This window comes from Vollenhovia emeryi, unplaced genomic scaffold (assembly GCF_000949405.1).
Source record: "Vollenhovia emeryi isolate VEMERY1.0 unplaced genomic scaffold, V.emery_V1.0 DF939180.1, whole genome shotgun sequence".
Lineage (NCBI taxonomy): Eukaryota > Metazoa > Arthropoda > Insecta > Hymenoptera > Formicidae > Vollenhovia > Vollenhovia emeryi.
In genome coordinates, this window is record NW_011967186.1 from 861,764 (window position 1) to 875,051 (window position 13,288).

At 37.0% G+C, this 13,288-nt stretch overlaps 2 protein-coding genes across 2 annotated transcripts; both read left to right on the forward strand.

Annotated features, from left to right (window-relative positions):
- Nucleotides 1-3,818: 3,818 nt before the first annotated feature.
- Nucleotides 3,819-9,581, forward strand: LOC105563189. The gene is made up of 17 exons (XM_012014567.1): nucleotides 3,819-3,990; nucleotides 4,086-4,202; nucleotides 4,354-4,471; nucleotides 4,782-5,043; nucleotides 5,225-5,347; nucleotides 5,501-5,591; nucleotides 5,654-5,817; nucleotides 5,988-6,131; nucleotides 7,006-7,150; nucleotides 7,354-7,470; nucleotides 7,624-7,741; nucleotides 8,216-8,477; nucleotides 8,666-8,788; nucleotides 8,925-9,015; nucleotides 9,104-9,240; nucleotides 9,304-9,436; nucleotides 9,513-9,581. The coding sequence occupies exons 1-17, from the start codon at nucleotides 3,847-3,849 to the stop codon at nucleotides 9,567-9,569; spliced, it is 2,346 nt and encodes a 781-aa protein (XP_011869957.1). The 5' UTR covers nucleotides 3,819-3,846; the 3' UTR covers nucleotides 9,570-9,581.
- On the forward strand, nucleotides 9,458-13,209 carry LOC105563144 (odorant receptor 13a-like). The gene is made up of 9 exons (XM_012014482.1): nucleotides 9,458-10,545; nucleotides 10,703-10,819; nucleotides 10,952-11,069; nucleotides 11,200-11,461; nucleotides 11,620-11,742; nucleotides 11,883-11,973; nucleotides 12,059-12,195; nucleotides 12,584-12,716; nucleotides 12,791-13,209. The coding sequence occupies exons 1-9, from the start codon at nucleotides 10,402-10,404 to the stop codon at nucleotides 12,845-12,847; spliced, it is 1,182 nt and encodes a 393-aa protein (XP_011869872.1). The 5' UTR covers nucleotides 9,458-10,401; the 3' UTR covers nucleotides 12,848-13,209.
- Nucleotides 13,210-13,288: the final 79 nt, after the last annotated feature.

Sequence of the window (13,288 nt, forward strand, 5' to 3'; positions counted from 1 at the left end):
AGATTAAACTTGTGAAATTTTTACGATCAGAATCACGGTCGTTTTTAGGATAAGCCCGCGGAATTTTCCAAAATGATGTTCTCGATCGCAGTCGTCGTCCGTTCCGTACAACAATCTCCATTGAGACCTTTGTTACACGGTCAAGTTCGTGCAATCAAGGATCGGTCGCCCAAGTTAACTATGATTAACACTTCCTCCATAGCTTGATCCGATTACAATTTGGAAAGAGTCAGACACTTGAGTTTGATCGTAGCCAGTGAAAACTGTGAAAAATCTATCGTTAATTGAGGTCCGATTCGAGGGTTCTCCTCAACCAACCAATCTAGAAGTGACCGCGACCCTCGACAGTTAACATCGTCACCGTCTCGTCGATGGAGATCGCTCGTGCAACAAAGTGGTCCAGATTATTGATCACCGTCGTAGAGCCTAAGAAGAAGGATGGCGATCACGTGCGACGTGGACCACGTAGAGGAGGGATTGACCGACCGAAACAGGGAAGGGAAAAAAAGGCAAAAAGGAAAGAGGACACTTTGTTATATAGCCATGGATACGTAAAGTCGTCAGCAGCGGCGCGATAAGACGATTACGAGCGCGAGGACGAAAGCTGCGTCGCCCGAATGCGGGAGCTCTTTGGTATTCCGTCACGATCGAGGACCAAATTCATTTCTACCGTACGATAAGTATGCGATTGTCTCACCACGAACGATCCGAGCAAGTTTACGGCGGAAGGAAGGGGTGCTCAATCATCTACCTGTGGCCGGTTACAAAGTATGCTGCTTTTTCTGCCACTTTTCCACGATTCTGCGCTCCGCGACAATCGGCTGTGGCCGATGGTGTTTCGTGATATCGCACCGTTTAACACGTAACTTCTAACGTATTCTTTCACGGAGCCGAACTTGGATATTCGTAGTGTAAGCTTCTTCACACTACTGAAAGGAGATTAACGCGTACTGTGGCATTGTTATTTATATGATATATATTTAAATCTCAAGCACGTTTGATCTTTAGCCTTACAGATCGTAAAAGATGACTAAATTATATTTTGAATAATTATTTTCTAATTATTAAGCATATTGTGATATTTTCGTGACAGAGTTGTCATATTTCGCGAGTTTTATTTATATAAGCGCAGTTCTTGTGCACGATATTATTTGACAACTTACTATTGTTCGATAATATTTATATTTAGACCTTAGTCATCAAGTAATTACGATTTGTGAGAAGCACGCATATCTAATGGCTAAATTAAGGAAAATACTTATACTAAGAAACTGATTACCTGAGCTATTGTACTTTGTGACCGGATCGTGAATGATTGGGGGCCTCTGTTGTAATGATTTTAAATTATTCCAACTCGCACTTGAGAATAATAATAAATGCGCCGTACATGAGAGAAAGTGCTGTTAGATTTTGTATACGATGCGTTTTCCACTTAAAGTCGACATATTCGTTTTGCTTGTCCCATTGACTCAAATATCTGAAACATTTGAAAAAAAAAATACGTCAGTCGAATTTCACTGCTGTATCGTCGATCATCAATTATATACGTTTGTCAGGACTCGTTTCAAGAGGGTCGTCCCTTTCATAGAATCAAAACGCACCCAGTAGTCCTTTGATAAATTACAGATTAATTCAGCACACAGCTGATTATTATTTCTTCTTTTCGGAGAAGATAAAAAGAAAATGGCAATCTCGATCGCTCTCTCTCTAGCGTTGAATTCAGGATATCTTACGCAGGTATTTTGTATAAAGAATAGAATATGTGAGTTCCATAAGAAGTTTTTCCCGCGGATCTTTTGTCTAGGCACTTAATTCATTTGGTCTGTTCTTCCTGGATGCAGCCTCCTACGCTTTTCCTCTTCCTTTTTTCTCTTTCCAAAGCGTAAACGTATAGTTGCTTCGTTTTAAGTGCAGAAAGCGTGAGGAAGGGTTGCAGCCAATAAGAGCAGATCTAAATGATGAAATCGTGATGTATCGCGGCGGAGGAGGATATTGATAATTTTATTGTCCAGTTACTTTGACCAGTCGGATAAGATGATGCCGCTGGATCGCCGCAATCCCTAGATGGGAGTTGCGCCTTATGTTACATACGTCCTTGTATATGTATATTGTTAAGTTCTTAAATGTATGTATTCGGGCTCGATCATTATCTCGTCCCTGTTGCATTCCTTATTTAATAACGCCTTTCGGCAGCGACGCGTGCGAGCGGGCGAGTGTAAAAAGGAAAGAGTCAAAAAGAATAAGAATTTACGTTCCCCCGAGGAAGGGCACGTTTAACTCTCTCACCGTCTCAAACGAGTGGGTTGTTAAACCGCGACGTTCCGACGCGGCATAGGGGGTGATCTCTCTTCTGCGTTTTCTCGCGAGGACCGCATGAAAGTGAACGAGTCGCCGGTGAGAGAGTTGAATGCGGAATATTCGAGATAGTGGTCGGGCCTCCGTTTATTAGTTTACGCACTCGCGATCGAGAGGGACCGATCCGACATCGATCGCGACCTAAGGGCATGAAGAGAAAAGAGAGAAACTTAGGTATTATAAATCGAGTCGCGCGCATAGTTCTTCGCGGATCACTCGGCGAAAACCGGAGCGGGCAGGAGCTTGATCGCGCGTGGTCGACGATTCGTCGAGAGGGGCGAAACTTGTTCGGCGGGGGCGCGCGGCCCGCATATTCGGAGCAGCGTCCACCCTCCTATCCACCCCCGCGTCCGGTCCCCCCTTCTCCCCCTTGTAATTAATTTACATACGCGTAATCATTATAACACACGCGTTCACATACGGGCTGTAAAACTCGCGCGGCAGACCTCACACGTTCTACGGATTCACGCATGATCTATCGACATAATTATAGAAATACCTATTACGAGTATAGTATTCAGTAGCATAAATAATAAAGTAATTAAATAAATGTCATCTGTATATCCTACCAAGCCTTGTATTTTGCGTGATCCCAATCTCGCGCGGCGACAGACAATTCATTCAGTCACACTAGCGGAGTCCCCAGCCTCTCCCAAGATTTACAGGTAAGTAAAATTGCGCAGCTACGCAAAGAAAATGCTAAAGTTCCATGAAAAAGTTTTTCACGTACTGTTTAATAAATAACGGCGCTATATTTAATGCTGCGAAAATTAATGACCGTTTGCCAAGATATATGTAACATGATACAATCTTATACAACAGACTTGTAAGCTGCAAAATTTTCTTGCCTCCTGTGGAAGAACTCTGCCAACTTAAATTGCCCATTAAAATATATATATAATTAAGATTATTTTTTATAGCACGCGTTAGACGTTATTTTATTTCGACTAAAAATACCGTCGGTGTATCCCAGAAAAACAAGAGCTTCGTTGTAATTTTCCCCACGATATTTCGTTCGCGTAAAATCGCACGATGTGAAGAGGGAAATTGCACTTGTCCAAGTTTATCACAGGACTGTCCTTTTTATCGTTGAGAAACGATCGCGAGTTCTGAGAACTGGTTGGTGCGATTATAGACATTTATTGTATTCTCCAGCGTTTAACTTAACTTAATGCAAACCATAGAGTATTTCTCATAACGGTCAGCTGTCAAACGCTGTTCGCTTACGTTCATTATCAATACGTTGCATTTACATGTTGTGTTACACGTATATGAAACCTACACTTATCGTAAGGGCCTGTCACCTACGGAAACACGCGTGATCGCTATGCAATTGTACCGCCGGGTAAAGGGAGAAGGACGAGTGCGGAGCGGTATGCGACATATTAATTTATTTATAACCGGCATCTATTGTTGATAGGAGCCTTTAGGAAAAGACATTGCCTCGAAATTCAGACGACACTCGTAGTGCCAAGAGAACTTTCTTCAAATATGGAACCCAGCAGAGACCGTTACTACGATATCAGTAAGAGGTATCTGGCGTTAGTCGGGCAGTGGCCCTATCAGAAGTCAAAAGAGAGCTTGTTTTTTCTGATGCTTATACTCTTTTTCGATGTCAATGTACTCGTTACACAGGTAACATTATCGTTGAGACGTTTCCTTAGGAAAGCAAGAAATTCGTCGAATAGTTTGTGACTAAGCTGTACACGCGAATGCAATCACATTTTCAGGCGGCAAGATTTTTCGTATGCGATAACATGCAGTGTATCTTTGAAACTTTACCTCCGCACTTGCTGGCAGCGATTATCCCGGTGAAAATTTTCACGTATCAATTTAACAGTCGAAAAGTACGTTCTGTTAGTTAATACGAATGGTATCGACATTATAATCCTGGGCCACAGTTTCACAAATAGTTTCCTTGCAAACTCTTAAATCTCGTTTATGTTGTAACCGATGATATTGCGTTCGATGTGTCGAATATATCGGTGATATTTCTAGATTAAACATCTCACAGATCGCTTATTCGTAGACTGGGATTTGCTCGAATCTGAAAAAGAACGCGATATTATGAGAAAGTATGCCGAAAATGGCAGATGGTACGTGTTGATATACAGCTGTAAGTAATTTCTTTGAATAGAGACTCAAAGATATTTATGGCCCATCATTTGTGAAATGCAATATAATCGCTTATTATTTGAAAACTAAATGCCTCGACATTTTTGTATTTTTTACTTAAATTTTCTAAAGAGTCTGCGATTAAAAGGATATCCGGTGGTTTTGGGTTTCTTCCCAATTCATAAAAACATATGAATTGGGAAGAAAAAATCATGGGAAAAGCCGAAGCAGTTTTAATAACAATTATCATTTAAAAAGTAAAACATATTTTAGCAGACGGACGTTTTAGACGACTATTGTTCTTGTTGCAGCGTATGTTTACATATCTACCGTTTCATTTACAACAACCTCTCTTGCACCACGTATTTTGGACGTTGTATTTCCTTTGAACGTTTCTCGGCCCATAATGCTGCCATATCCGGCGTATTATTTCGTTGACGACAATCAATATTTCTATTATATTTTTCTTCATATGATAATTTGCGCCACCATATGTTTAACCGGATTAATCGCACACGATTGCATGTTTTTTACTTACATCGAACACATCTGCGGCCTTTTTGCCGTCGTTAGGTAATGATTTTTTATACTGAAAGCGAGATTACATCATTTATAGCAACGAAATAAGTAAAATTCTGCCGAGGAGTAAATATAACGTAATAATAGTTTTAGCTCATGTGCGCTCGTTTGGGAGAGACAGAAATTAATTTGCAAAACCTCTCGTAACAATGTTATGTTGCATAAATACTTGCAGATACAGATTTGAGCATGTATCACATAAACGTAGTAACACAGAAAAAGGTATGATTGATTGTCCAGATTACTTGTATTACAAAAACGTTGTGATTTCGATTCACGCTCATCGAAAGGCGTTGCAGTGAGTGTGTATTACAATAATGTCGTAACCCATGTTTTTTTTTATTGTTCTCGATGCTAATGAACAACTGTTTGACAAACTATGATAAGCGAGGTTTTTGTTTGATTTCATTTGGATATTTGGTGTCATTGATATCGTATTTTTGCTACATAGGTTCGTTAAAATTCTTGAAGATACCTTTTCGATATCCTTTGCCGTGCAACTCCTGTTAATTACACTCTGCTTGAGCATTACTTTGGTGCAAGTAAGTTATCTACAAATAGATAAACGTAAGAATTTTCTAACGTGCATAATGCAAAATTAAAGCAGGACCTTACCTTCCTCGCGTTCAAGCTTTCGACGCAGCTGCACGATTCAGCGGAAGCGATGAGATATTTCGTCTTCATTATGGCCCAATTGTTTCACTTGTTCTGCTTTAGCTTCCAGGGACAAAAGCTGATAAATCATAGTCTCGGAACTCGCGACAACATGTAAGAGATGATATTAAATTAGACATAAATTAGCTGGCTAGAAATGAAAATATTTCATCGGTATAGAGGGCATAATTTTTATAGAATTATTTGCAAGAGGTCAATTATTTCTCACAGTCAGAATAAATTAAAGTTATTTATTATATGTACGTGTAATGGTGATCTTGTAGCTATCACAGTTTGTGGTATAAAATACCTGTGAAGGAACAAAGATTGCTCCTATTCGTAATGAGAAAAAGCATTGAAGCTAGTGCTTTTACCGCCGGCAAAATATATGTGTTTTCTTTAGAAAATTTTACAACGGTAAAGGAATGATAGATATTACTAAAATATACAGACCAAAAAGACATATGAAATCTTTCTCCGTTCTCATTTAGGTTGTACAAAGTTCGATGTCGTACTTTACATTATTGTCGTCCTTTGACGTGTCATGATCGATTCCTAAGGCAGCACGCAGTAAAATACGTGAAGAAGAACCGTTTCGCAGAGGTATAATATTGCAAATTATATATCGAATTAAATAATATATATTTGTTGTTACTTAATAAGTCAAAAATAATAAAATTTTTATTTGTTATCGGTGCTAGCAAACAAATCAATTTCCCTCCCGGTTTTTCTCAGAGACCTCGAAAAACTCATGGCACAAAAATTCGCTGTACGTTCACGTTTATTTAATCTTTGTTTTACATTAATTATTTTAAATAATGATTCATTCAAATATTCATGTAATAATTATTTAATATCTAATACGCCTATGTAAGCTGATATACGTGTGCTGTTTCCTCTCGTCAAAAACTATCGCGAATAGCAGCTCGAGATCTGGAACTGTTTAGAACGAATTGCAAATGTTATATTACGTGTAAATGTCGTAAACCCCAGCGTATTCGTACGTTTAAGCAGTAGAGTATTTCTTAAAGCGTCAACTGTCAATTGCTGTCTACTCGCGCCTGTCATTAGGGCTTACGTTATACTTATACGAGATGTATACTCTTACTGTAAGTGTCCGTCACCTACGATAACCCGTGATCGTTAACGATTGTGCGTCGGGTCAGGGGAGGAAGACGAGCATGCGGAACGCACTGTCTAAAATAATTTATTTATAACCGACACTTATCCGGCGGGAAAAAGACATCCCCCAGAGAGGGCTCGAAAATTACACGTCTTTGTGGCTATCGCTTCTTTGTGAAGTATGGAACACAGTAGGCATTACTATTACGATATCTGTAAGTGGTACCTGATGTTCGTCGGGCAGTGGCCTTATCAGAAGTTGAAAGAGAGTTTGTGTTTCTTGACTTTTATACTTATTCTTGATGCCAGTGCACTTGTTACACAGGTAATGCATTCGAGATTTTCTTTACTTCTTCTTGTATTAACATTCTTTTCTATTCATCCACTTCTATTATTAATTCTTTTTTATTTTATAAAAATAAGAATTAATAATAGAAATTTTATTAAGACTTAATCGCGCCGATTCAAATAATTTGTTTCCAAGTACAATTATTAATTAATTAAATAAATGAACCGCATCTTTTTCAGATAGCAAAATTTGTCGTATGCAACAATGCGTTGTGTATTTATGAGACTTTACCACCACATATGCTGACGGTGATGATTCTGGTGAAAATCTTCACGTATCAGTTTAACAGCCGGAAAGTACGTTCAATGCGAATAGTTGATATCCTAATAAAGATTACAATTGATGTTCCAATTTTTATTGTAAAATCTCAGCTCTTGTTTAGAAAACTGTCGTATCTATTGTTGAGAACGTTGCATTTGAAGTATCGAATATATCGGTAATGTTTGTAGATTAAAGATCTCACAGATCGCTTATTCGCAGACTGGGATATACTCGAAACTAAGGAAGAACACGACATTATGAAAAAGTATGCACAAAACGGCAGATGGTACGCCCTGATATACGGCTGTACGTACTTCTCTTATGATTTTACTTGAGAATCGAAAAAATTCATTTTCTTATGCAATTAAAAAATTAAGAAAACACGGTTTCATTATGCGTACAGTGTTTTAATTGAACGAAGACGAACATTCCGAGCTAATTTGAAACAAAATATTAATGTAAATTAAATTGACATTACGTCAAAGTATAGGAGATATGTATTGCACAAAGAATAGATTTTTTTCCTTAACGATTGCCAGTTAGCGAATTAAAAATATTTGAACATTCTGTCATGACAAAAAAATTAAGATATTGTGCTGGAGACTATTTGACAAGGAAAATAATATAGACTAGATGTTGATCAAAAGGGAACATTTCTAAAAGGCAGTAGAGGTACTTGTAAAAATAAAATATAAGATACTTTTATCGTAATTCTTCACTACGGTTAAAAGGTAATTTTAGTAGGCGCTCTGGTTTTGAATAATTTTCTTTTCGTTGCAGCATACGTTTACGTGTCTACCATTTCGTTTGCAACAACCTCTCTCGTACCACGCATTCTGGATGTTGTATTTCCATTGAATACTTCCCGTCCAATAATGTTAGCATATCCGGCGTACTACTTCGTTGACGAAAATCGATATTTTTACTATATTTTACTTCATATGTTAACTACTAGCACTTTATGCATGACCGGATTAATCGCGCACGATAGCATGTTTTTTGTTTACGTCGAACACAACTGCAGCCTCTTCGCCATCGTTGGGTAATGATTATTCATACGGAAAACGAGATCACGTCTCTTTTAGTTAGAAGATAAATAAAATTCTCTGTACAAGGAGTGAATATAATATAATTATTTTAATTCTTGCGTTACTTGCGAAAAGAACAGAAATTTCTTTTCAAAATGCTCTAATTTTCTCTAATAACACAGTCTCGCGCGAATATTTACAGATTTAGATTTGAGCACGTTTCACAACGTAGTAATGCGAAAACACATTTGACCGATTGTCTGAATAACAAGTACGTTCACAAAAACGTTGTATTTTCGATTCGCGCTCATCGAAAAGCGTTACAGTGAGTGTACAATAATATTCCAACACATTTTTTAATCGTTAATCTCGCTACTAATTAATTAATCTTTGATAAGCGATAAGCGACGCTTCTATTTAAATTTTATTTATTTGTTATCAGTGTCGTTTTCTTACCATAGGTTTGCTAAACTTCTTGAAGATACCTTTTCGATATCGTTCGCCGTGCAACTTCTGATCGTTACAATTGGCTTGAGCATTACTTTAGTACAAGTAAGTTACTTGTCAATAGACAAATTCTAGAATTCTGTAATAATATAATGAAGAACTGAAATAGGATTTTACCCTTGTCACGTTCAAGCTCTCGACAAACTTGCACGATATAGCGGAAGCGATGAGATACTTTGTCTTCATTATTGCTCAATTATTTCACTTGTTCTGCTTAAGCTTCCAAGGACAAAAGCTGATAAATCATAGCCTCGAAACATGCAACAAGATGTAAGAGACAATACAAATTAAAAAGAATTAATTAATTGTTTGACTTGTAATGCAATTTTATAGATATCACGGCTTGTGGTTTACCATACCCGCGAAGGAACAAAGACTGCTCCTATTCGTGATGAGAAAAAGTGTCGAAGCTAGTATCTTAACCGCCGGCAAGATATACGTGTTTTCTCTAGAAAGTTTCACGACGGTAAAACAATTAACATGACAAACGTGATAAAGAAATCCAACCGTAAAGATATATATCTTTAACTGTTCTCATTTAGGTTGTGCAAAGCTCGATGTCGTACTTCACGTTACTATCGTCCTTTGATGTGTCGTGATCGATACTCGACGATCATCGCAGCATGTAGTAAAAAGAAGCGTTCCACGCGAATATAACGTTACAAAATTGTATCGAATAGAATAACATTTATATTTGTTATGTAATGAGATAAAAAGTAATACAATTTTATATTTTTACTGATAACGTTAAATAAAAAACTTTTCCCTTTCAAAGCTCTCCGGAGACCTGGAATACTCACTTGGACACACGCAGGAGCTTTCTACCGAGGGAAAGTACTTATTTTGTCACGCTATTTTATTCTGATCGATACGCGTTCTGCAGAGGGCACTTGAAAAAATGAGCCGTTTAGCCAATAAATTTACATGGAGTCATCGTTACGACCTCGTCTTTAGTATTAGCGTTTACTGATACGTGACTGTATCAGGAACTGAAAATAAAGATATTCTACGTTGCCCCGACAAGTCGACCCTTAGGCCACTGCATATACATCTTGAAAGAAAACTACTCGTTGAAACTCAGTAGAATTACAAATGTCCATTGAATCATATTTTCAAACGTATTCAATATAGTAGTCATTCAAATAGTATTTCCCAAAGGATTAGTTGTCCACTCGGACCTATTATTAATATGTTACGTCTACGCGCGAGACATATACTTAGCGTAAGTGGCTGTCAGTTACAAAAACTATAATAGCGTGATCGTTGTGAAATCTTGCGCTCCGACAAAGCAGAACGCACGTGTCGCGGAGCGGTGTCTGAAATATTAATTTACTTACAACCGACCCTTATTGCGGGAAAAATACCTACGAGAGAAGGCTCGAAATTCAGACAACACGTTATAGTACCAGGAAGACCGTTTCTTCGTGAAGTATGGAACACAGCAGAGCTTACTATTACGATATCAGTAAAAAATACCTCATGTTAGTCGGCCAGTGGCCTTATCAGAAGCCGAAAGAGAGGCTGACTGCCTTGTTGCTTACAATAATACTTGCAACCACTTCACTCGTTCCACAGGTAACGTTAACTGTCGTTAAGAATTTTTTTTAGAGAGGAAAGAATTAATAGCAGAAATTTACTCAAATTCTGCGCTTGTTAAATTGTCTTCAATTGAAGCATCGCAATAATTTTAGGAAAATGCTTTACTTCTTTTTTCACGTGAACGCGTTTCCAGGGGGCAAGATTTGTCATATGCAAAAACGCGCAGTGTATCTACGAAACTTTACCTCCATATATGTTGGGAGTGATGATTCTAGTGAAAATTTTCACGTATCAATTTAACAGCGAAAAAGTACGTTTTATTGTTATTTTATTCCTGAGTCACAGATGTAGCATTATTAAAGTCTTATATTCTATTGACGATGTTGTTAAATCCGTTGAGAATATTGTATCCGAATTTCGAACATATCGATGATGTTTCTAGATTAAAGATCTCACAGATCGCTTATTCGTAGACTGGGATATACTCGAGACTAAGGAAGAACACGACATTATGAGAAAGTATGCCGAGAGAGGCAGATGGTATGCGTTAATATATGGCTGTAAGTAACAGTTAAGAATTAGCGAAATTCATTTTCTTATGCAATCAAACAATTAAAATAAAATTATCTGTTTTCTCTGGGTTGTTTAAACAAAATAAAAATTAATATTCCGAATTTGTTCTTGTTGCAGTATTCGTTTACGTGTCTACCGTTATATTTGCAACAACTTCTCTCGTACCACGCATTTTGGATGTACTGTTTCCACTGAATGCTTCCCGTCCTTTAAAGCTCCCATATCCGGCGTACTATTTCGTTGATGAAAATCAATATTTCTTCTATATTTTTCTCCATATGATGATCGCCTGCACTATATGCATGACTGGACTAGTCGCGCATGATACCATGTTTTTTGTTTATGTCGAACATATCTGCGGTCTTTTTGCCATCGTTGGGTAATGATTATTTATTAGGAGATAAATAAAATGCTTTGTACCAAGGAGTAAATATAACGTAACAATAGTCTTTAGTTCTTGCAATATATTACTTAAAAGGAACAGAAATTAATTCTCAAAACTTTTTAATAACGTTATTTTACGCGATTTACTTACAGATTTAGATTTGAGCACGTGTCATCTAAATGTAGTATTATGGAAAAAAATATCATTGATCATCCGGAAGCTATGTATCACAAGAATGTTGTGATTTCGATTTACGCTCATCATAAGGCTTTGCAGTGAGCGTGTAAAAATAGTAACATATATTCCTCTTGTTAATTTTGCATATTAAATGATCTTTAATAAACCGAATAAATTGCAATATTTTATTTGATTTTTATTGAGATATTTAACCGTCATTATTATATTCTTATCATAGGTTTACTCAATTTCTTGAGAGTGCCTTCATGATATCGTTCGCCGTGCAACTTCTGTTCGTCACAATCGGCTTGAGCATTACCTTAGTACAAGTGAGTGATTTACAAACAAGCAAATACAAGAATTTTGTTATTTGGTAAAGAACTACAACGGGATTTTACCTTCCTCGTGTTCAAGCTCTCGATACAACTACAAGATTCAGCGGAAGCGATAAGATACATTCTCTTCATTTTTGGTCAATTGTTTCATTTGTTCTGCTTCAGCTTCCAAGGACAAAAAGTGATAGATCATAGCCTTGAAACTCGTGACAAGATGTAAGAGACAATATTAAGTTGGAAATGAATTAATGATCGATTTAAAATAATTTGATCGGTTGAAAGATATACATGTATTTTCATAGAAACGCTGTACTTGCAAGAATTTAATTATTTAAATAACAATGGCTCGTATGATATTACTTCATTTAATTATTTGCTAGAATTGATTTTTCTAGAGTTAACTCTATTTCTTATTTATTGTGCTGACTTTGTACAATGATATCCCAGCGAGAAATGACTCGTCGAATCGACACCGACACCGTCAAATTGATGACGAATCGATGCTAATCCGATAGTGTCGATGTCAATTCGACATCGTTTCGACGAAGCATTTTTCACTGGGATTATGTGTGTTTACTTTTTACTAATAATGATAATTTTATAGATATCGCGGCTCATGGTATACCATACCCGTAAGGGAACAAAGACTGCTCATGTTCGTGATGAGAAAAAGTATTGAAGCTAGTACTTTGACTGCCGGCAAGATATACGTGTTTTCTCTAGAAAATTTCACGACGGTAAAACCAATCAATTGACAAACGTGATAAAGAAATCAAACCGAAAAGATATATCTTTAACTGTTCTCATTTAGATTGTGCAAAGCTCGATGTCGTACTTCACGTTACTATCGTCCTTTGATGTGTCGTGATTGATACTCGATGATCATCGCAGCATGTAGTAATAAAATATGTCCTGAAATATTCTACAGAAGTATACAATATTACAAAGAATACATTAAATAAAATGTTTATATGTGCTATTATGTAATTAGACAAATGTAATAAAATTTTATTTTGTTATCGACATTGCTAAACAATTAAATAGCTTTCCCTCATTTTATCGTTATTTTATGCTAATCGACGTTCTGTCCGAAGAGAACGAAAGAAAACGAGACCACCTGTTCCCACAATTTCTATGTGCCAGTTGATTGACGTGACACGCAACAATTTCACGAGAATTTTTGTATATAGCATTTGATCGCAAGGGAATATTATTTTAATTGGTATTTCCAAGAATTGGATTTCCGAGGATTTTCAACTTTAAATCGTGAAAATCGAGAATCGAGAAAACTGGCAAAGTATCAGGAAAA